Source organism: Xenopus laevis, chromosome 8S (assembly GCF_017654675.1).
Source record: "Xenopus laevis strain J_2021 chromosome 8S, Xenopus_laevis_v10.1, whole genome shotgun sequence".
Lineage (NCBI taxonomy): Eukaryota > Metazoa > Chordata > Amphibia > Anura > Pipidae > Xenopus > Xenopus laevis.
Genome location: NC_054386.1, coordinates 86306987 through 86330303, shown reverse-complemented (window position 1 = coordinate 86330303; position 23317 = coordinate 86306987). Strand labels below are relative to the sequence as shown.

The following is a 23317-nucleotide window of genomic DNA, read 5'->3' as shown; positions in this document are numbered from 1 at the left end:
TCATTAGTGGCCGGGGGGCTAAAGAGTATTAAAATAATACATCGGTGGCTAGGGGTTTAAAAAAATAAAAAACACACTGCTGTTCAGTGGAACTGAACTCATGGCTTCAGAACTTCGGCTCCTTTCGTGACTTTGGGTCTTTTTGCGGCTTCGGGACTTCAAGTTTGTCTCTTTTCATGACTTCGGGTCTTTTTTAAGTTCGGCTCTTTTCGTGACTTTGTGACTTTCGCAGCTTCAGCACTTCATAAGAGGCGTCACGGATTTGGCACATCAAAGGGGGCTCTCTATTTCCAAAAGTGCAGCATAGCCCTTTCGGCCAGGGCCTGGTACAAGATTACCCCCTGTGCCCCCCTGATGGCGGCCCTGGTTACCAAGTAGTAGCAGTGGTTTTAACACCAAGCCCCGTTTTTTTTTTTTTTTAATTTATAGATTAAGTAATCAGTGGGAGGGAGAGGTTTAGGGAAGGGGTATCTGTTAACCTGGTCTTCTGTAATTACCTATCCCATAATACAAAAGGCTCACAGAAAATAACATTCAAATCTGTATTTGTACTTTTCTGCTCCAGGCAACTAAAATATGAACCAACCCTGGCAATGGATGATCAAGTATTGTTAACAGAGCTCACCAAAATGACTGGCCTACTAGTGTTTGTTGTCTCCTGTGACTGATTTAGTATTGGATACCAAAACTCTTTTAGGTAATTCTTCTCTATTCATAAGATTTGAGAGCAAATTTGCTCTCTGGACTAGGTGGAGTGAAACTCACCATTTATATTAAAGTAAACTAACATTCTTCTACTATTGATAATACTATTTTATTTGTTAATATAGATTATGTTGCTGGCTAATAACTGTGCATTTTGCACACAAAAAAGTTTTTTTTAAACAATGATCACCATAGAAACTAAAAAACTTCAACAATTTACAGAAACTAATATAGTAGAGAAGAAACCAGAAGAGAGAGAGAGGCCTGCAAAGGAAGATCAAGCAAATACAGTAAGATATCCTTAGTATAATCATTCATTTATTATCACCCAAGAAGCATTCGAGAGTATGTACTACCTGCCAAAAGCAGCAATTAAAGGGATTTTGTCATAATTGTTTATGATGTGGTTTTTGTTTCTAAATTACACTGTTTACACAGGGTTACCTGTGTAGGAAAGAAGAACCTGTTAGGCTTAAACCTTATCCAAAAAGGCACTTTATCCCGAAGAGACAGCAACAAGCAGTAGAGAAAAATACTTAGACAACAGCATTATGTCAAGAGGAATGGCTGCCTCACACTACAATCAGCCAACAAATAGCAATCAGGACTTCACAGTGCCCTCCAATAAAAAAAAAAAAAAAGACAATCCAGCTGAGGGAAGGACAGAATACTGCTATACACACCTGTATGTTTCATTCAGCGGTCTATTAATCTACCTTGTAAGAGAAACTAGACACTTTTTTTTCTAATGTAAAGAAACTGGCAGGAAACTTAATTCAAAGCATCATATTGGTCCCTTACTTTAGATTAGGACTATTGTAGCACACATTATTTAAACTATGTATGTAGTGTATTTACATTTCCTTCTACTTTAGCCCCTTAATATTTATTTGTATGCAAAATATTTGACATGAGCTTTTGTTTCTCACCAAGACTTATTCTAAGGATCCTCTCAATGTTTCAACTGCTCATTAGTCACAATTACAGCAGCCACCTTTCCAGTTTTGAACCAAACACTTTAGTTCTGTAGGTGCTGGCCAGTTCTGGAATCTCTGCCAGCGATCTGAAACCTTTAGGGCTGGGACACACTGGGCGATTTGGGGAGATTTAGTCGCCTGTCGACTAATCGCCGCGACTTTCCACGACCAATCTTCCCCGAATGCCTCCCCTCGCTCTGCGCCTGGCTAAAATGAAAAATCGTCTGTGCTAATCACACGCGGCGATTCATTTTCCAAAGTCGCCCGAAGGGCCCAACGGTCGGATCCTAACGAATAGTAACGGGCTGTCGGATTGTGGGACAGCATCAACGAATAGATGAAGCCGCGATCCGACGGGATTTTTCGTGCCATCCGATCGAGATCTGGCCAACTTTCGGCCAGATCTCGATCGGTGAAGCCTGTCGGGGGGCCCCATACACGGGCCAATAAGATGCCGACACGGTCTGTCGGCAGCTTTTATCGGCCTGTGTATGGCCACCTTAAGTTGTGGGTTGTTGAGGTAAATCTTTTACAAGTTAGTATGCTTACAGATTTCATGCTAATTTACAATCAATACATGGCAATTTGCCTGTTGCCTCTCCTTTGGTAAATGAGATACAAGTTACTATGTGTGTTTTGTGTGATATGTATTTTAGCACTTACCACTTGAATTGCTCACAACTGAAAATTTGAGGCAGCAATCCTTTCTTCTATTTCTTCACCCTGGATGAAATCTTAAAAAGTATAGTTCCCTGTGTAGGATTGGCTAACGATTTTTGGTCAGCACCTGGTGAAAGATAGGTTGTGTCTGTATGGAAATGTAGGTCTTCTCGGGTCTCTTTGATAATAAATATGCATGTTTGGTCAGTGTCTATAAAAATGTAATGGGATGGACTGGACAAAAGTTCTTGTTACAAATGTTGAAAGTGGGGGTAACAGAGGAAGTTTGATATGTTTATTTAATTCAGTATAATATACACCTTTAACAATATCATGTGATACATTCAGATCATATATGGTGATGCCTGACAGGCCCATTAACGCCAGCTTACTGGCATTTGCAGCACAGTTGTTCATAAGGCTGACTTGTTTTTTTATTACACTGGCATTGTGCACTTGCAGCCACTGACTTTCCTTGAAATTGAAAAAAGTAATCATACTGTGGCTGCGCTCTTACAATAGCACCAAAGTTTCTGTTCACCACAATTTTTATTGTGTAAGGATGTACGTTGCAACCCACTCACATAATGTGAATATTCTGTGCAATTTTAAAGCAAGAGAGTGGATGCCAGTGCTATGAAAATTCACTTTTATTACACCCCAGAGTGAGAGCCAATTGTTGTACTGACTTCCTCCCATACTGTTAGACTTCAGTATTGTACTTCTTACTTTACAATAAGTTCCAAAACTTTGTATCCTACTGAACATATCATAGGCATTATGCTTACACACAAAGTGTATTTGGCCAAGCAGTAAAAATATGGAGCAGAAAAAAAAACAGGCACCAGGCAGTTCTTACCTCTAATATATATTAAAAAACACAACAGTAAAAAACCATGCTTTAAAATTGTTTAACATAGCTGCCATCTTATGGTTTCAACAGGTAATACAAGATCACCATGGAAAACACATCACAAAACAGGGACTTGTGAGGTACCCGTACCCGATCCGCAACCCGCATTCTTACCTGCTTGGACCCGCTACCCAACCCAACCCGCAAGTACCTTATCTGCAACCCGGACCCGCTGAACATTTACAGCTTTTCTTAAGATACCACTTTAGTTGCTTACTCAGGCTAAAAATCAGTGGCCAAACTCAAGGTACTAATGTTTTGCCTGTATGTAGTTCAGGTGCAGATTCTGCGCTGTTACAATTTTGCAACATTTAGTTGATACATTTCTCAACAGCATCTCTGGAGTATCTGAAACCAACTGAACTGAAAAAAGTGTTTGAAGGTGAACAACCCCTTTAAATTTGTTTTATGTGATCATCCATAAAAGGTCCTTAATCCCCATGAATTCTTGTTCTTAATTTAGGGATGAGTGTTCCAGCGGAGACCGTCAATTTAAAAGGATGGTTCGAAAAATTTTGGTTGGAGTTATAGTCTTCTAAGAGCAGAAAAACCAATACGCATAGGGCTGCTGGACCTCTGATTGGGACATGCGTCTGCCAAGACTCATGCGTAAGTCCTATTTAGAAGCATTTTAAGATTTGTTCCAGTCAGTGTTATATATAGCATATGCAGCAGGGAAAATAAGTATTGAACACGTCAACGTTTTTCTAATAGGGCTATTGACATTAAATTTTCACCAGATGTCAGTAACAACCCAAGTAATCCAAACATACAAAGAACTCAAAACAAATAAGTAATATGTCTAGTAAAGTGGAATGATTTAGAGAACAAGTATTGAACATGCTTACTGAAATGTATTTAATCAGTGTCGAACTGGGACACCAGGGGCCCACCCAAAAACCTTAGATCAGGGGCCACTCTCAGTACAATTATTCTTCCTCTCCTCACTCAACCTCTATTTGCCTATTCTGTTTTCTTTACATGCTATAATCTATTATTCCATCTATTTAGCATCTTTGTTCTCATAGAAATAGAAAGTGGCCATGAAATAGGCCAAATATTTAGCAACATGAAGGCCCACTAACACCTGGGCCCACCGGGAGATTTCCTGGTATCCTGCTGGGCAAGTCCGACACTGTTTTAAATACTTAGTAGAAAAGCTGGTTCAAGATGCCTCCTGTATAGAGGAAACTAGTCGCAGTGCCATTTCTCCTCCAAACATGGTGTGTGCAGTGACATCCAAAGAGTTCAATTGTAGTCTCATCTATATTCTCCCAGAATTTCAATGGCTTGTCCAAATATTGTGCAGCAAACAAGCATCAATAATCTTTTTTTTTTTTCAGCAGTGGAGTCTTGGGCGGTGAGCGTACATAAAGGCCATGTTGGTCTTTCTGAAGCTCTCCTAGAGTGATCCTTGGCTCTTTGACAACTCTTCTAAATATTGTTTTGACTCCTCTGTAAGAAATCATGCAAGGAGCACCTGGCCATGGCTGATTTAGGGTGAAATGATGTTCTTTCCACTTCCAGATTGAGTCCTCTATGGTGCTCACTGGAACATTCAGAAGCTTAGAAATCCGTCTGTAACCAATGCCATCAGTATGCTTTGCAACAATAAGGTTGTGAAGGTCTTGAGAGGGCTCTTTGCTTTTACCGATCATGAGATGCTTCTTGTGTGATACCTTGGCAATGACAAACCTTTTAATAGGCCATCAATTAAGACTAAACCAGCTGAAATTAATTTGCTTTCCATGCCTTTTTGCACCTCCTTTTCTTCAGTACTTCAATGGACTTCAATTGGACTGTTTTTGGTTCTTGTACGTGTGGATGACAAGGATTGTTACCCACATCCGGTGTAAATTTCATGTCAATAGCCGAACCCAAATACCGAACCAAATCCTAATTTGCATATGCAAATTAGCAGTGAGAAAGGGAAAAACATTTTTAACTTCCTTGTTTTGTGACAAAGTCACACAATTTCCCTCCCTGCCCCTGATTTGCATATGCAAATACTTTGGAGCAAACTGATTTTTGTATATTTAATTTTGAAATCTGACACGGAGCTAGACATATTGTCAGTTTCCTAACTGCCCCCAGTCATGTGACTTGTGCTCTGATAAACTTCAGTCACTTTTTACTGCTGTACTGAAAGTTGGAGTGATATCACCTCCTACCTTCACCCTCCCAGCAGCCTAATACCAATGCAATGTGAAGGTAACCAGAGAGCAGCTCCCTAACACAAGATAACAGCTGCCTGGTAGATCTAAAAACAGCACTCAATAGTAAAATCCAGGTCTCACTGAGACACATTCACTTACATTGAGTAGGAGAAACAACAGCCTGCCAGAAAGCAGTTCCATCCTAAAGTGCTGGCTCTTTCTCAAAGCACATGAGCAGGCATGACCTGAGATGCACCTACACACCAATATTACAGCTAAAAAAAATACACTTGTGGTTCAGGAATTACATTTTATATGGTAGAGTGAATTATTTGCAGTGTAAACAGTGTAATTTAGAAATAAAAAAAACATCATAAAAATCATGACGGAATCCCTTTAAAGTAGAGCATTGGTTTACCACTATAGGAATAATGTTTATTTGGAGCAAAATGAGGACGGTGTAGCCAGCAAAATAAACAAAACACTATTTCTTCTTTTTAACATGTGCACAGTCATATTTGCCCCTGACAATCTTCAGCTTCACCCCTGGCAAGTCCTGGGTGCGACCCCCTTCCACCAAGACAATGTTATGTTCCTGTAGGTTGTGACCCTCTCCAGGTATAAAGCAAATGACTTCTTTGCCATTGCTTAGCCGGACACGAGCGCATTTTCGGTTGGCAGAGTTTGGCTTTTTGGGCTTTCGGATCATGGTCTTTAAAACCACACCCTTGAGCTGCGGGCAGCCAAAGGTGGGACCCAATTTTGGTGGATCAGGCTTGGGCTTGCCTGCACGATGCATCTGGTTTAGGGTGGCCATGCTATGCGAGTTGCATGGTGTGGAGGCTCGGAACATCCACTGGGAAAGAACCCTGGAGAATGTGATAAAACCTGGAGAGACAACAAAAAATATAAAAACAACAAATTCATTCTTCAAGCATTTTACTCCCTTAAAATTCAAAATTGATTAAAGTCCATTCAGAGATCTTTTATTATGCCTTAACATACTTGGAATCAAAGCAGAATTCACCATGCATTGCAGGATAGCACTGTTAGAATGAATGTACCTGATCTGATGGCTGTAGAGGCAAAACTCTGGATTACAGCGGATGACATCCTGAAGAAAGCCGATGTTACCTGCAATTGAAATATATATAGATGGGACCACGAAACAACAATGTAAAATGACGGAAGACTTAAAGGGGTTGTTCACCTTCCAAACACTTTTTTCAGTTAATTTTATTTTAGATTGTTCCTCAGAAATAAAGACTTTTTTTTTTTCGATTACTTTCCATTTTTAATTTTTTACTGTTTTTACAAAATCTAAGTTTAAAGTTGAATGTATCTGTCTTTGGTGTATGAGTCTGGCAGCTCAGTAATTCAGGTGCAAATACAATAAAACTGGTACTTTTACCTTTGAGTATTAATTCTGGTATCCCAACACCTTGCTTCCATCCAAAGCCATCAATACGTGGTTCCAAAGTGTAGGCGTGGATACAAAACAGCGCATCTGCTGCAAAGGTGACTTTATTCACAAACATGACATGCATACCTCCCAACTGTCCCTTTTTCGGAGGGACAGTCCCTCTTTTGACAGCTCAACCAGCAGTCCCTCATTTGTACTGGAAAGTCCCTCTTTTCTCTGCACTGAACAGCCAGAAAAAGAAACAAAGTTTCTCACTTAATTGGCTTTTAGCAGAGAGCCCAGAACAGATAACAGGTGCAAATAAGATACTTTGTAACAATTTTGAGACACAAAAACACAGTTTAGATAAGGAGAAATATTTTCAAACTTTCATAACCTGCCAAATTTTGTAAAACAAACATGGTAATTAGGGGGTGTGGCCACAGAAAGGGGTGTGGTCAAAAAATTGCTGCGCTATGTGCGGAAATTGTTTTTTTTCCCTCTTTTTACTTCCAAAATGTTGAGAGGTATGATGACATGTTTTGAGCCTCCAAGCTCTTTCTCCCCGCAGGAGAAAGCAGAACCCATAAAAAAAAAAATCACAATCCAAATAAAGTCTTTAGTCGCTGTGTTTTTTCGTTTTGTGTGAGAGCTGTAAAATTCAATAAAAACTATTTACACTTGGACCTCTACACTGCTTTATAAAGCCTGCTAGAGACAATGTAAGTCGAGACATAGTATACATGTTTGAACTTTTGTCACATAATGCTTCAGCATAGTTACCAAAATAGCCAAAATGCTGCCAACAATTAACTGTAATTAAAATAATTTACTAAGGTATCTTACCACACAGGCGAATCAATTCTTATTCAAAGGCAGCTCTATCTGTTAGGGGATTAGTCTTCACATGGACTAAAGAAAAGGACTATGATGTCATCACTTGGGATTTCTATGGACTTGAGTCACTTGAGCAGTCAGGCTGCAAACCCTCTCAACAGTGGCTGAGGTGACCAATCAGATGGATGGTGGGAGGGACTTTTTGTATTTAAATGTTGTATTTATTTTATTATTATTAACATGTATTTATATAGCGCCAACATATTGCGTAGCACTGTAAAGTAAATGTGATTATACAACTACATCACATGAATTACATACATAGAATATATGGAGTAACAAACATCACAATCAATACAGATACAAAAAGGTGAGGAAGGCCCTATGCATAGGCATACAGTCTAAAGGGAAGGGAGTAATACGCAAGGTGTGGGAGTGGGCAAGATCGAATTGAGTGGGTGAGAAATGTGGTATTGCGTTTGGTAGTTAAGCAGAGTGAGGGTAGGCTTCTCGAAAGAAGTGCGTTTTCAGAGATTTCTTGTACACTGTTTGGCTCACATACACTTGATAAAGAGCCTGGAGGCTCGAAACATGTCGTGTTTGTGAATAACGGCACCTTTGCAGCAGAATCTCTGCGCTGTTTTGTATCCACACCTACACTTTGGAACCACGTTATTCAGGTGCGGACTCTAAACTGTTAAAATTTTGCAACATTTAGTCGATACATTTCTCAGCAGCATCTCTGGAGTATTAGCAACCATTGTATCAATTCTAACAGCTGCAAGTAATGAAACTCAAGAGATTCTGCTCAGCAGGTAGAGTCCTGCGCAGGTCCATTTTTTGGGACCAGACCCGTACCCGCAACCCGGACCTGCATTCTTACCCGCTTGGACCCGCTACCCGATCCAACCCGCAAGTACCTTATTCGAAACCCGGACCAGTTGACCATCAAAAATCAGGAAGTGCCGTCATTGTAAACCGGAAGTGGCGTCAGCAGGTACAAAGATAAGAAATGTATCAACTAAATGTATCAATTTAGAACATTACAGGGTCGGCGACCCCCCCCCCCGGAGCTGCTTTAGAAGGTGAAAAATGACACTTTACACTTCAATATTTGAAAAATGGTGACACATAGAAAATAGAAAGTCATTGGGAAAAGTTGTTGTTTCTAGTGAACTATCTGAAAACAACTAGTTGGTTAAAGGTGAACAACCCCTTTAAAACTAGGGGATGTTAAATTGAGGTTACACTGTATTGAGAAGTGGAATATTGCACAGTTGTATTCATCCCTGCTACAGTCTAAAATGTAACTCAAAATAATAACTCAAAATACTTGCATCTGTAAGGCTAAAAACTGCATCCCAATAGATTCTGACACAACAGGCAATCGCATTAAGCAGCTGCATACCATCAGCATTAAACAGAAACTGTATACTTTGAATTCAAGTAAATACCCATTAAATGGAAATTGATGGGTCAAACACAATATTAGCAGGACCCATTCCCAAAAGTGAGCCTTGTAATCCCAAAAGTGATGACACAAAGACTGGCTCTAAATCTAAAGTGACATGATGACTGGGATTGTTTGACCTGAGGACTATACATTATATTTCCCCCCCCCCAAAATGTTTGATTAATTGGATGCCTATAGCTCAGTCGATTGCCCCTGCAGGGTTCCCACAGACCACCCATACTGATGGAATTCCCGTGGTAGGTGCTTAAAGAGGTGGTTCACCTTTGCGTTAACATTAAGTATGATTTTGAGAGTGTTATTCTGAGACAATTTGCAATAGGTTTTCATTTTTTATTATTTGTGGTTCTTAAGTTATTTAGCTTTTTACTCAGCAGCTCTCCAGTTTGCAATTTCAGCAAACTGGTTGCTAGGATCCAAATTACCCTAGCAACCATGCACTGATTTGAACAAGAGGCTGGAATATGAAGGGGAGAGGCCTGAATAGAAAGATGAATAATAAAAAGTTGCAATAACAATACATTTAGGGGCACATTTACTTAGGGTCGAAGTAAAATCCTTTGACTTCCAATTTTGAAGTAGAAGGATTTACAGCATTTCCTGCGATCGAACGATCGAAGGAAAAATCGTTCAAACGATTTTAATCCATCGATCGAACGATTTTCCTCCGATCAAAAAAAGCTAGGAAAGCCTATGGGGACCTTCCCCATAGGCTAACATTGATGCTCGGTAGGTTTTAGGTGGTTGAAGTTTTTTTTTTTTAAATAGACAGTACTTCAACTATCGAATGGTCGAATAGTCGAACGATTTTTAGTTCGAATCGAAGCCGAAGTTGTAGGTCGAAGTAGCCAATTTGATGGTCGAAGTAGCCAAAAAAATACTTCGAAATTCTAAGTATTTTTTATTCTATTCCTTCACTCGAGCTAAGTAAACGTGCACCTTATAGTCTTACAGAGCATTTTTTTTAGATGGGGTCAGTGACCCCCATTTAAAGATGGAAAGAGTCAGAAGAAAGCAAATAATTCAAAAGCTATAAAAAAAAATAATGAAGACCAAATGAAAAGAGCTGGCCATTCTATAACATAATATAAAAGTTAACTTAAAGGTGAACCACCGCTTTAACATATAGACACCCCCTGTCAGTACTGGACCCTAAATTTTGCAAGCATTTTAGCTTAATCGCTTGTGGGTTACACTCAGTTACCAGTTACTCAAGTCACCACATTTATACTTACTAGCACATTGCTAGTTACAGTTTTAAGCATGATCTGGCAAGCCCTTCTTAAAGGAGACATATAGGATAAATGAAAAAACCCTTATTTTGTAGGCAATTATAAGTTATATATGGTGTTGCTTTAACATGGGGCTAAAAACAAAATATTATATTTAAAAATAGTCCCTTTATTAGAGCTCCCTATAAATGTTCTCCGGTCCCTGTTTCAAATGAGGGATGGGCGTGTCCTAATGGTCCCTGCCAGAAGCACAGTAGGAGGGGGACAGCCAATCACAGGCCTGCAGTCACACAAGCACAGACAGGCTTCAGTTCCCTATCAGGTCCTGCTAGCTGCTGATTGGTTCCTGTCCTACAGTGCAGTGAGCGGAGTGTTACCGGCTCCCCTACACAGCCTGGGAATTCAGGGAGCAGAAAGTGGAAGAGAAGGGAGAGATTATTAGGGTTTTTGCAAAAATATTCAATAAATCAGCCTGAAACACTACTTTTTTAAGCACAATTCTTCTATATCTAAACGAGTATAATGCACTGGTGCATTCTTATTTTTTTTTTTTTTTTTTTTTTTTTTTTTACACAATAGGTCTCCTTTAAAGGGGTGGTTCACCTTTAGGTTACCTTTTAGTAGGTTATAGAATAAACAATTCCAAGTAACTTTTCAATTTGTCTTCATTATTTATTTATTTTATAGTTTATACATTATTCCCCTTATTTCTCTGACTCTATCCAGCAACGGGGGTCACTGACCCCATCTAAAGAACAAATGCTCTGTAAGGCTACAAATGTATTGTTATTGCGACTTTTTAGTAATTATCTTAGTATTCAGGCCTCTCCTATTTATATTCCAGCCTCTTATTCAAATCAGTGCATGGTTGCTAGGTTAATTTAGACCCTAGCAACCAGCATGCAGAAACTGCAAACTGGAGAGCTGCTGAATAAAAAGCTAAATAACCCCAAAAGCCACAAATAATAAAAAACGAAAACCAATTGCAAAATGTTTCTGAATATCACTCTGTACATCATACTAAAAGTCAGTTTAAAGATGAACAAGTGGCAATTAAATTAAAACCACTGACCCATTTTTAAAAATGCCTTTGGTTTGCTCCAATAAAGTTCATGCACAAAGTTGCAACCATACACGCATTCGCCATTACACAGCCGGAGACCAAATAACAGCAAACAGTAGTGTGGCGATGACAAGACGAGACGCAGACACGTACCTTGTCAGAGCGCGGAACCCTGAAACCAATATAAGCATCTCCTGTCACCTTGATCACCCCTCACGCCGCCTGTACATGCACTTCCGGTCACATTGTACGTAGGCGGCGCTGATTCAGAAGGAGGCGTGGAACCGAAGCCGGAAGTTGCGACTTTCGCTTTCAGTAGTAGTCAGTGGTGTCATTATACAGACTCTGGAGTCAGGCAAACACAGGACGCTTCAGGCGCAGTTAAGACCGGAAGTAGATATGTGCAGACAGATGCATGAAGGGAAAGCTTGCTGAATTCCTACAACCAAGGTATTGCTTACAGATAGAACGTGTTTGACTGAAATTGACCCCGCTCGGCTCTCCTCTCTTTTTTACTTTCTGCTTCTTTACTGGAGAATAACAATATTTGCTCATGACCAGGTCCGCTGAATGTCAATGGCTTGTATAGCTGGAGCCTTGATCTACTGCAGTCTGCTGCGAATAGAAGACGATCGCTTTTAATTTGGGAGTGACTTAAAGGGACCCGTCACCCGGACATAAAGAGTTGTTTCATGAAAGTACATTCCAAATTAAACATCAAACCCCAATCCCTTTTCCTTTTTTCTTAATTAAAACAGCTCTACCTTTTATAAACGCATTTTAAAAAAGTCACATGTCAATGTCATATATTGGCTTTCATTTTCCTTTCTGCACTTCCTAAATTTAACTGCACTCCTCCCATCCCCTCCCTTGTCACAATCTCAAATTGTGTTCAGCTGGCGACAGACGCAAAGATCCGATCGTACCAATCAACGTACAAATCCTTCCCCATCTCCCGCCCTGCCACTAACCATCCATACCTCCCAACTGTCCCTTTTTCAGAGGGACAGTCCCTCTTTTGACAGCTCAACCCGCAGTCCCTCATTTGTACTGGAAAGTCCCTCTTTTCTCTGCACTGAACAGCCAGAAAAAGAAACAAAGTTTCTCACTTTATTGGCTTTTAGCAGAGCCCAGAACAACTAACAGGTGCAAATATGATACTTTGTAACAATTTTGAGACACAAGAACACAGTTTAGATAAGGAGAAATATTTTCAAACTTTCATAACCTGCCAAATTTTGTAAAACAAACATGGTAATTAGGGGGTGTGGCCACCAAAAGGGGTGTGGTAAAAAAAATAACAGCCTGCCAGAAAGTAATTCCATCCTAATGTGCAGACACAAGTCACATGACAGGGGCAGCTGGGAAATTGACAATATGTCTAGCCCCATGTCAGATTTCAAAATTGAATAAAAAAAAATCTGTTTGCTCTTTTGAGAAACAGATTTCAGTGCAGAATTCTGCTGGAGCAGCACTATTAACTGATGTGTTTTTGAAAAAACGTTTTTCCATGACAGTATCCCTTTAAAGAACAGCTGTGCTGCAGTACTAAGTGCAAGCATCAGACACAGTTTGTTCTGTAAATTAGCTTTTCAACTGGAAACGTGGTACTCTGAGAATTACTCATGTAAATTAAAATATAATGTACCCCTACTGTAAATGATAAGGATATTAGAAGTCACTGAGGGGTTGTTCTGTGACCATATAAAGGCACAAGGCTGCAGAATCTTGTACATAATTTTTTGCAGTTTTACCCCAATATATGAGCGAATGTGTACAAAACCATTGCGTGTTTACATGTGGGCTGCTTTGATTTCTTTTCCCCGGGCTGCTTTTTACCCCTCAGTCCGGCCCTGACTACAAGTGTACATTTGTATTTACATTTAAAGTCTTTATTTTCCGTTTCCATTCAGCTTGTTTCTTTCTATGTGGATTATCTTTTATCTTTTTTTTTAAATCATTTACACCCTTTTGTTTTTATGGATATGGAGTCTGAAAAACCTTTATTTTTTTTCTCTCTGTAGAAATGTACCTTTCTTATTGTAGGATTTATGACCAAGTCACTCCACCTTCTTGCACTCCACCCTGTCTGTGGCTTTCTACATTATGGATGCTTCCAACTCACAGTCTTTGAAACATGTGAAGTATATCATGGATTTGGAACCTTTCCCAGATGATGTTCTCCTTGTTATACTAAGTTTTGTGCCTTCCCTGGACCTGTTGAAGAGCTGCCGACTGGTGAGCAAACGCTGGCTGCGACTGGTGGACACCCCTACACTATGGAAGATTAAATGTCAACAAAAGTGGAGAAAAGAAGTTTTCAATAGTGCCCTGAGCATCCCAAATGTAAACTGGCAGCGAATATTTATGAAAGAGCCTTTCTTACGGAATCTGATTCGGAACCCGTGTGGTACTGGTAAGTCCAGCTGATGTAGAAAGAAAAATGGCAAAATAAAAAGATTTAAAGGATAATAACGCCACAAAGTGAAAATCATTTTTGTATCTGTCCAACCAGCACCTACAAGTTACCTCATTATTTTCAACAAATCTCATATATGGGAAGTGGTTTGTGTCAGTTCTGTAGTTTTGTAGAGCCCCATAAATCACCTTTTGACCCCTGATTGAATACTAAAATTGTTGTACTTTACAAAGCTTATCTGTAATTGGCTATGTGTGGCAGAAGCCCGGTTGCAGTCTCACAGAGCATGCCCCACGCAGTGCCTCTCTGTACAGGAGCCACGAAAGGCCTGTGGATCAGCTGATTCTCAACCTGTTTTTACATGCAGTTTATCTTAAAGGGATACTGTCCTAGGAATACATGTTTCTTTGAAAAACCATCAGTTAATAGTGCTGCTCCAGCAGATTTCTGCACTGACATCCATTTCTTAAAAGAGCAAACAGATTTTTTTATTTTTAATTTTGAAATCTGTCATGGGGATAGACATATTATCAGTTTCCCAGCTGCCCCCAGTCATGTGACTTTTGCTCTGATAAACTTCAGTCACTCTTTACTGCTGTACTGCAAGTTGGAGTGATATCACCCACTCCCTTCCCCCCCCCCAGCAGCCTAACAACAGAACCATGGGAAGGTAACCAGATAGCAGCTCCCTAACACAAGACAACAGCTGCCTGGTAGATCTAAGAACAGCACTCAATAGTAAAATCCAGGTCCCACTGAGACACATTCAGTTACATTGAGTAGGAGAAACAACAGCCTGCCAGAAAGCAGTTCCATCCTAAAGTGCTGGCTCTTTCTGAAAGCACATGACCAGGCAAAATGACCTGAGATGCACCTACACACCAATATTATAACTAAAAAATACACTTGTTGGTTCAGGAATGAAATTTTAGTGAATTATTTGCAATGTAAACAGTGTAATTTAGAAATAAAAACGACATCATAAAAATCATGACAGAATCCCTTTAACTACCTCTAAGACGGGTGAACCAACAAAACCATGATGTGGGTCATGGTGGACAGACCTGGGAGTCATTGTATTTAATTAATTGCTTGAGCTAACACAATTTAAATGGCTGTTTGCAGGGCACTTTTTTGTTGTGCTGCCCCTCAAGAGGCTGGGCAGTGGGGTAGTAAATTTGATGTGCCGCATGTGTGCCATCACTCCATATGCCTTATTAGTGGTGGATAAATTTGCAGGTAGGTAGAAACAAGCCACTTGTCTTGACCCCTTGTTCGGCTGCCGGTCGTTTTGGTGTCAGCTGTGCTTTACTGTATTCAGTGCTTTATTGTAATATGAAAAATTATGTATGGGGGTTTAACTGGGTGAGCCAAGGTGTGGGTTTTAGCCCCTCTATGTATCTACTGTTCCACGAATTCGCACAGTTGCCAATAGTAACAAGTAGTGCAGTAGTAAATTTGCTTAGAAAAACCAAAAGTTTCTAGAGTACAATAGCTCTGAAAGAATGTCTGAACATTTTTGCAAACTTCAGCAAAGTGATGGTACATCACAGAGGGGTCTGTACATGTTTTACGGTCCCCTGCGGATCGAAACGCGTAGATGCGAATATGGAGGAATAAAAGTTTCACATTGCCGCATTGGGCTCAAAACATACTTGCTGTGAGTGATTTCTGACTTGGTGGTGAGCACCCGGTCTGTGCCGCTGGAACGGTGAAAATATATAGTGAATAAAGTACCCCCTCTTGTAAATTCTAAGGATATTATAAGTTACCATGGAGTTTCAAGGCCGACTGTTTTTATACAGGTCATGGAACTCCGAGGTAACTTCTAATATCCTCATATTTTGCAACTGGGGGTACTTTATTTATTATAATACAGTGAGTCATGTGACAGACATTACATCAGAACTCCCCGTTTATAACTGATGACATCAGAACTCACCGTTTATATAATGGAATCCAGATGAGTAGAATTGCACTAGGTGAATACTGGTTGCAGGATGAGAAGTTTAAAAATATTTTTACAATTTGGGATAAAATGTACATTGGGCATGGGGCATGTGGCATGTGGCATTACATGGGAGGATAGTAAACAACACAGTGTGTAATGATAAGAGTTTGTTTTATTTCTCAAAATGAAATATTCTGTTGACTTCAGATGGTCTAAAGCACTGGAGATGTATGCATGGTGGAGATGGCTGGAAAGTAGAAGATAACCATTTTCCACTGGAAGTGGCAGATAGTCAAACCAGTTTTGTCACATCCTTTGAGTAAGTACGTAATGTGGTATTAAAGGAACAGTTCAGTGTGAAAATATAAAACTTGGTAAATAGATAGGTTGTGCAAAATAAAAAATGTTTCTAATATAGTTAGTTAGCCAAAAATGTAATGTATGAAGGCTGGAATGACTGGATGTCTAACATAATAGCCAGAATACTACTTCCTGCTTTTCAGCTCTCTAACTCTGGACTTGAAGGGGGGGCCACATGGGACATATCTGCTCAGTGAGTTTTCAATTGATCCACAGCATTCAGCTCAGATTCAAAAGCAACAGTTAGGACCTATGTGCTCCCCCCCCTCAAGTCTCTGATTGGTTACTGTCTGGTAACCAGTCAGTGTAAACCAAGAGAGATGAAAAGCAGGAAGTAGTGTTCTGGCTATTATGTTAGACATCCAGTCACTCCAGCCTTTATACATTACATTTTTGGCTATGTAAACTGTAAAATTCACGAGGAAACTTTGGGCAACTTCGGAAATTTGAAGTGCCGCGAGTGTATTGGCGCAGGTGATTTTTAATTTTAGCAGACAGAAGGCAGTTCCGGGAGATTGTTGCCCCGAAGAAGAGTCGTTTATTCGCCAGGCGTCTAAATCTCCCTGAATCTGCCCATGTGCCCCTGCCCTAACACAAGATAACAGCTCCCTGGTAGATCTAAGAACAGCACTCAATAGTAAAATCCAGGTCCCACTGAGACACATTCAGTTACATTGAGTAGGAGAAACAATAGCCTGTCAGAAAGCAGTTCCATCCTAAAGTGCTGGCTCTTTCTGAAATCACATGACCGGGCAAAATGACCTGAGATGGCGCCTACCCACCAATATTACAACTAAAAAATACACTTGCTGGTTCAGGGATGAAATTTTATACTGTAGATTGAATTATTTGCAGTGTAAACAGTGTCATTTAGAAATAAAAACGACATCATAAAAATCATGACATGATCCCTTTTAACATCAGATTTAGGGTGTATTTATTTACACCTTTGAAACCTGAAACAAGGTTCCCATATATAACCCTGCACATATGTTGGACCTTAAAAGAGGGCTTGAACCTAGTCTGAAAACCACTGTACTAAGGAGATGTCTCTCACCTATTTTCTCTAATTAGATGGTGCAAGAAGAATCAGCTTGTAGACTTGATAAAAGAAGGACTGTGGGAAGATCTCATGGACAACCATCCGCCTTCAATCTGCATTTCTGATTGGTTTGTTAAAACTGGATTCAACTTTACTTTAAAATGTATTTGTATTTCATTCTGGGGCAGGACATTTGTATGTTTGTTTTTTTTTTTATCCCTTGGCCATCTCTGCAATAAAAATAAATAATCCATACCATCATAATCTTAAAAAACTATTTATAAATCTCTTATTTCGTTTTTTTAAGAGATTTTGGTAATGCGTAGGGGCAGCTTTATCAAAGGTCGAATTTCGAAGTACAAAAAACCTCTAAATTCGACCATCGAATTAAAAAACTTTGAATTTTTTCAACAAATCTGGCAATACTGCGGTCGAATAAAAACCGTTCGAATCAAACGATTCGAACGATTTTAGCGATCAATCAAAGGATTTTCCTTCGACCTCTAAAGACTTAGAAAATGGTTGTAGAAGGTCCCGATAGGCTAACATAGCACTTCGACAAATACAAGATTCCTCTGCACTCAACCCATTATCAATATATTTAAGACAGAGACATTTTGTGCATACTGCTACTGAAAAATGCCTTACCCTTTAAACAAAACAGGGATTGTTTGTCCATATATTGCAATATATTTAAGCTGGCCAACTACGTCAAAGTCATCCCATATCTGGCCAGTCCTATGCTCAATTTTCATTTGATTCATTAAGAATTCTATGGTTTCATTATACATTTTATAAAAGGGACGAATACGTTTTACCTGCAACTTACTAGCTGCTTTCAAAGTAAAACTCCCAAACTTGGCTGCCCTTTTATTAGACACCAGTGGGATCACCTGACTATAGTTGGAGGGGGTGGGAGCTACAACATGGAGCTGGTCACTGCTCTTGTAGAACTATAACAAACAAGGGAAAGTTGTGCTCACCACTAGTTTTTAAAATCATTAGGCGGGGGTGCAATGAGGGTGTGACCACAAAATACATATAGACAAATACAAGATTCCTCTGCACTCAACCCATTATCAATATATTTAAGACAGAGACATTTTGCGCATACTGCTACTGAAAAATGCCTTACCCTTTAAACAAAACAGGGATTGTTTGTCCATATATTGCAATATATTTAAGCTGGCCAACTACGTCAAAGTCATCCCATAGCACTTCGGCAGGTTTAATTTGGCGAAGTATTGAAGTCGAAGTTTTTTTAAAGAGACAGTACTTCGATTATCGAATATTCAAACGATTTTTTCTTCAGATCGAAGTCAAAGTAAATTTGAAATCGTAGTATCCTATTCAATGGTCGAAGTCTCCATAAATGACTTCGAATTTCTAATTTTTTACTTCGAAAATTCCCTCAAATTCACTTCGACCCTTGATAAATCTGCCCCTAATTGTCATATATTTTTCAAGGCAAACATTACAAACAATGTGAGAAAGTGAAGTATATAAAGGCAAAGTACTATCCTAGGAGGTAGTCCCCTCCCCCTTTGTAAGTCACTACTATCAATGTCTCAATAGACCATTTGTGTTGTTAAAGGGGACCTGTCAAACAGACATACAAAGGTCTATAATAAAAGTTCTTTTCATATTAAAGATAATCCCACATTAATTTTTAATTAGAACATCCATACCTGCTATAAGCTTATTTAAAAATCTCAGCTGTCAATCACATTTTGTCCCGCTTACTGTTACCCGCTTCTATGCCTGAGGCACAAGGAATCTTCAAACACATGCATCGGTTTTGTCTGCTGGACTGCAAATATTATCAGGGTTTCTATGGCATATTAATATTTTGAAATGATGTAGAATTAAAATTGCTCAATTGCTAATTCTTTCCTGTTTTCTGGTTCTGGCGCTTGAAACGACGTAGCAAAATCAGTTCCATTGTTTTAGAAACCAGAAGTTCAGAGAATATACATTTTCAGAAAAGTATTGCTTAAAGGGATACTGTCATGTGTTTCAAAACACATCAGTTAATAGTGCTGCTCCAGCAGAATTCTGCACTGAAATCAGATTTTTTTTTATTTCATTTTGAAATCTGACATGGGGCTAGACATATTGTCAGTTTCCCAGCTGGCCCCAGTCATGTGACTTGTGCTCTGATAAACTTCAATCACTCTTTACTGCTGTAATGCAAGTTGGAGTGATATCACCCCCTCCCCCGTCAGCAGCCTAACAACAGAACAATGGGAAGGTAACCAGATAGCAGCTCCCTAACACAAGATAACAGCTGCCTGGTAGATCTAAGAACAGCACTCAATAGTAAAATCCAGGTCCCACTGAGACACATTCAGTTACATTGAGTAGGAGAAACAACAGCCTGCCAGAAAGCAGTTCCATCCTAAAGCACAATGACCTGAGATGGCGCCTACACACCAATATTATAACTAAAAAATACACTTGATGGTTCAGGAATGAAATGTTATATTGTAGAGTGAATTATTTGCAGTGTAAACAGTGTCGTTTAGAAATAAAAATCATGACAGAATCCCTTTAAAGGCTGTTTGGCAAATATCTGTACCTTATAGAGGGGTGACAGGAAAAATGCAATAATGCACAGGGACAGAATTTTCAAGAATGTTGTGTGATGTTGGACACCTGCGTTAGCAGTGCCTTTTAAATAGTCCGTTCTAATAATTAGAAGCAGTGCATTGGTCATGTACATTGGAAGTGTGCAAGCAGACCTGCTACTGATGTTATATAATAAAGTTGCTGAAGTGAAAATATAGTGATTGCTGTTAAGTTATAAAAGACTGAAGTTGTAATCTTTTCTAAGGTATGCAGGTCGGCGGGATTGTGGCTGTGTATATGAAATCAGAGTTCAGTTACTATCTGAAGACAGAAAGCATGTTATTGATGAATTTAAAGCCAGTCCAGACCCAATCCCACAATGGAATGATGGAAATTACCACCAGGTATGGAGAACCTGTTCGTGACCCACCAAGTGGTCACTGTACTAGAGTGCCAGACACTTGGGTGAATCGCTGAAAAAAGCTCTTTGAAATTTATGGCTACATTATACTTACTTACTTACTTATAAGGAAAACTATACCCACAAAATGAACACTAAAGCAATGGATAGTTTAAATTAGGGATGCACCGAATCCACTTTTTTGGATTCGGCCGAACCCCCGAATCCTTCACAAAGGATTCAGCCGAATACCGAACCGAATCCGAACCCTAATTTGCATATGCAAATTAGGGGTGGGAAGGGGAAAACATTTTTTACTTCCTAAAAGTCACGCAATTTCCCTCCCTGCCCCTAATTTGCATATGCAAATTAGGATTCAGATTCGGTTCGGCCAGGCAGAAGGGTTCGGCCAGGCAGAAGGGTTCGGCCGAATCCGAATCCTGCTGAAAAAGACCGAATCCCGAACCGAATCCTGGATTCGGTGCATCCCTAGTTTAAATGAAATTAAATAGCATATTAACGAATCTTACCAAATTGGTATATATTTAAGTAAATCTTACCCTTTAACATCTCCTGCCTTAAGCCACCATTTGGTGATGGTCTGTGTGCTGCTTCAGAGATCACCTGACCAGAAATACTACAACTCTAACTGTAACAGGAAGAAGTGTGGAAGCAAAATACAGAACTCTGTCTGTTAATTGGCTCATGTGACCTAAGATGTATGGTTTGTTTCTGTGCACCGTGAATTATAGGATCCCAGGGGGCAGCCCTTATCTTTTTTTTTTAACTCAATTTTCTATTTATGATTACCCAATGGCACATACTACAAAAAAAGTATATTATTATGAAAATGGTTTATTTACATGATGCAGGGTTTTACACATGAGCCGCTTTATGCATTTTCCTTTTATAGAGACCTACATTGTTCGGGGGGTATAGTTTTCCATTACATTAAAAACGTATGCAGATTTGCATGACTGCAAAATGTGTGTGTGTGTGTATATAGATTATATATATATATATATATATATATATATATATATATATATATATATATATATATATATATATATATATATATATATATATATATATATATATAAAAACATGGAGGAGCACACCCTAAACTTGCAACTTGCCCGGGTGCTGGTCTTGTACAACGTTCAACTACAGCACAGCACCCGACATTTACTAAACAGCAGATAGCGTGTGCGGATTTTGGAGTCTTTTTTATATATATATATATATATATATATATATATATATATATATATATATATATATATATATATATATATATATATATATATATATATAATAATGTACCCCCTACTGTAATTTATAAAGATATCATGTCACCGAGGAGTTATGTGACCATATAAACGGCCGAGTGCTTTTATACACGTCACATAACTCCGAGGTGACTTCTAATATCTTTATAAATTTCAGTAAGGGGTACTTTATGCATTATAATCTACATTTTGTGTGAAATGTCGGGAGGGAAGTGGAGGGGTCGGCGTCCACATCGGGCGTTCAATTTGAACACGGCGTGGCAAATTCAGATGCTCAGCTACAAATTTGGACGTGCGGCGTCAAAGTCGCCAGCCGGGGACCCCTGTTATAAATGGAGTGTTCTGACGTCAGAACGCGCCATTTATAAGGATATAATTTACAGTCTGGTCCCATAGGGAAATGACCAGACTGTCATGCATGAAAGTTACCTACACAATTCTAAGGCTCTATCCTGTAGGAAGTGTTATTCCAGCTCATTTAATTGGCATAGGCATAGATCAGGAGATAAGATAAATATGTCGTATGGTAAGTTTGCTTCAGGATATTTTATAGTGTGGAAAAGATGGGGGATTTCCCTGAGTTGCTGTTGTTATACTAGGCTAGGCTTATACTAGGCTGTGTGAAAGTAGATCTTAATGTACAAGTGTGAAATCAATTTGTAACTCCTTTTCTCCCCAGGTGTTTCATGTGTTTAATGACTATGGACCTGGAGTACGGTTTGTGAGATTCTCGCACAAGGGAAAGGATACCCAGTTCTGGAAGGATTGGTATGGGCCACGCATCACCAACTCCTCAGTTATTGTGACAATTAAAAATCATGAAGAGGTTTGTGGGAGCACTCCAAGGCTAAATAAAAGTGAAAAATATCACTTGAATCCAAAAAAAGTTAAAAAATCACCAAATAAATGAATCTGCAGCAAAACACTCAACCTATACACGTGTTCTGTTCTCCATTACCCCATCCAAACTGTTTATCGAAGGCAGCATTTAAGTATCTATTCTCACTATAATACTATATCCTTGTTTGTATTTACCCCCTATAAATCCCTGCATACATTTACATAGAAATGCAACAGAATGTTTTTTGAGGGGGGGGGGTTATAGTTTTTATTGCTTATAAAGAGTAACCGTAAAAAAACAAGCCAATAAAATAACAGCCAATGAAATGCATTTAATAAAACATAAATCGTATTTACAAAAATATTTCATGAGATCCTTTACTGTTTCATAAAGTGTCAAATGATTGACCTCGAGAAGGAGATTGTTTTGAGCGTGTTAAGGAAATCTAGGCTTGCATGTCTCACAATGGGTTTTCTGGACTAAAATAAGCCTGTGTAGTGACGCTCTATTCATGTCAATTACTTTTATTACTTGAATTTTATACCAGCTGAGAAAAGCCCAGGTGTGACCTATTGGGTGGCCAAACACCCAAGAGGATGGTTTTGTTAAAGTGTCCCTTTGATTCAACAAGAGCAAATTCTTGAAAACTGTCTTTAATGAGTTGTAGGAGATAAAGAGGGAACTTGAGAAATGTTCTTTGTTGGGAGAAGACCATGCTCTGATACAGGGATCCCCAACCTTTTGAACCCATGAACAACATGCAGAAGTAAAAGGAGTTGGGGAGCAACACTAGCACGAAAAATGTTCTTGTGGTGCCAAATAAGGGCTGTGATTGGCCATTTAGTAGCCCATATGTGGATTGTCAACCTACATTGAGGCTCTGTTTTGCAGTACATCTGGTTTTTATACAACCAAAACTTGCCTCCAAGCCTGGAATTCAAAAATAAGCACCTGCTTTGAGGCCACTGGCATCAACATCCAAGGGGTTGGAGAGCAAAATGTTGGTCACAAGCAGGGCAGCCATCAGG

General features: G+C 39.3%; 2 protein-coding genes across 6 annotated transcripts; one reads left to right on the top strand and one right to left on the bottom strand.

Moving 5' to 3' along the window:
* Positions 1–5707: 5707 nt before the first annotated feature.
* On the bottom strand, positions 5708–11707 carry mrps12.S (mitochondrial ribosomal protein S12 S homeolog). 3 transcript variants are annotated; one of them, XM_041575350.1, is made up of 4 exons: positions 11570–11701; positions 6823–7055; positions 6476–6545; positions 5708–6299 (listed from the first exon to the last, which is right to left on the bottom strand). In XM_041575350.1, the coding sequence occupies exons 3-4, from the start codon at positions 6522–6524 to the stop codon at positions 5896–5898; spliced, it is 453 nt and encodes a 150-aa protein (XP_041431284.1). In that variant the 5' UTR covers positions 6525–6545; positions 6823–7055; positions 11570–11701; the 3' UTR covers positions 5708–5895. The 3 variants fall into 3 exon arrangements, with proteins under 3 accessions (XP_041431284.1, XP_018088851.1, XP_018088852.1); XM_018233362.2 differs by lacking the exon at positions 6823–7055 and having other exon boundaries at positions 11570–11707; XM_018233363.2 differs by lacking the exon at positions 6823–7055 and having other exon boundaries at positions 11426–11572.
* Positions 11708–11726: 19 nt separating this feature from the next.
* fbxo27.S (F-box protein 27 S homeolog) lies at positions 11727–22650 on the top strand. 3 transcript variants are annotated; one of them, XM_041575349.1, is made up of 6 exons: positions 11727–11866; positions 13441–13832; positions 15994–16105; positions 17221–17351; positions 20022–20160; positions 22128–22650. In XM_041575349.1, exons 2-6 carry the CDS (start codon positions 13523–13525, stop codon positions 22171–22173), a joined length of 738 nt encoding a protein of 245 aa, XP_041431283.1. In that variant the 5' UTR covers positions 11727–11866; positions 13441–13522; the 3' UTR covers positions 22174–22650. The 3 variants fall into 3 exon arrangements, with proteins under 3 accessions (XP_041431283.1, XP_018088849.1, XP_018088850.1); XM_018233360.2 differs by having other exon boundaries at positions 11731–11866; positions 17221–17316; XM_018233361.2 differs by having other exon boundaries at positions 11732–11866; positions 13463–13832; positions 17221–17316.
* The last annotated feature ends 667 nt before the right edge of the window (positions 22651–23317 follow it).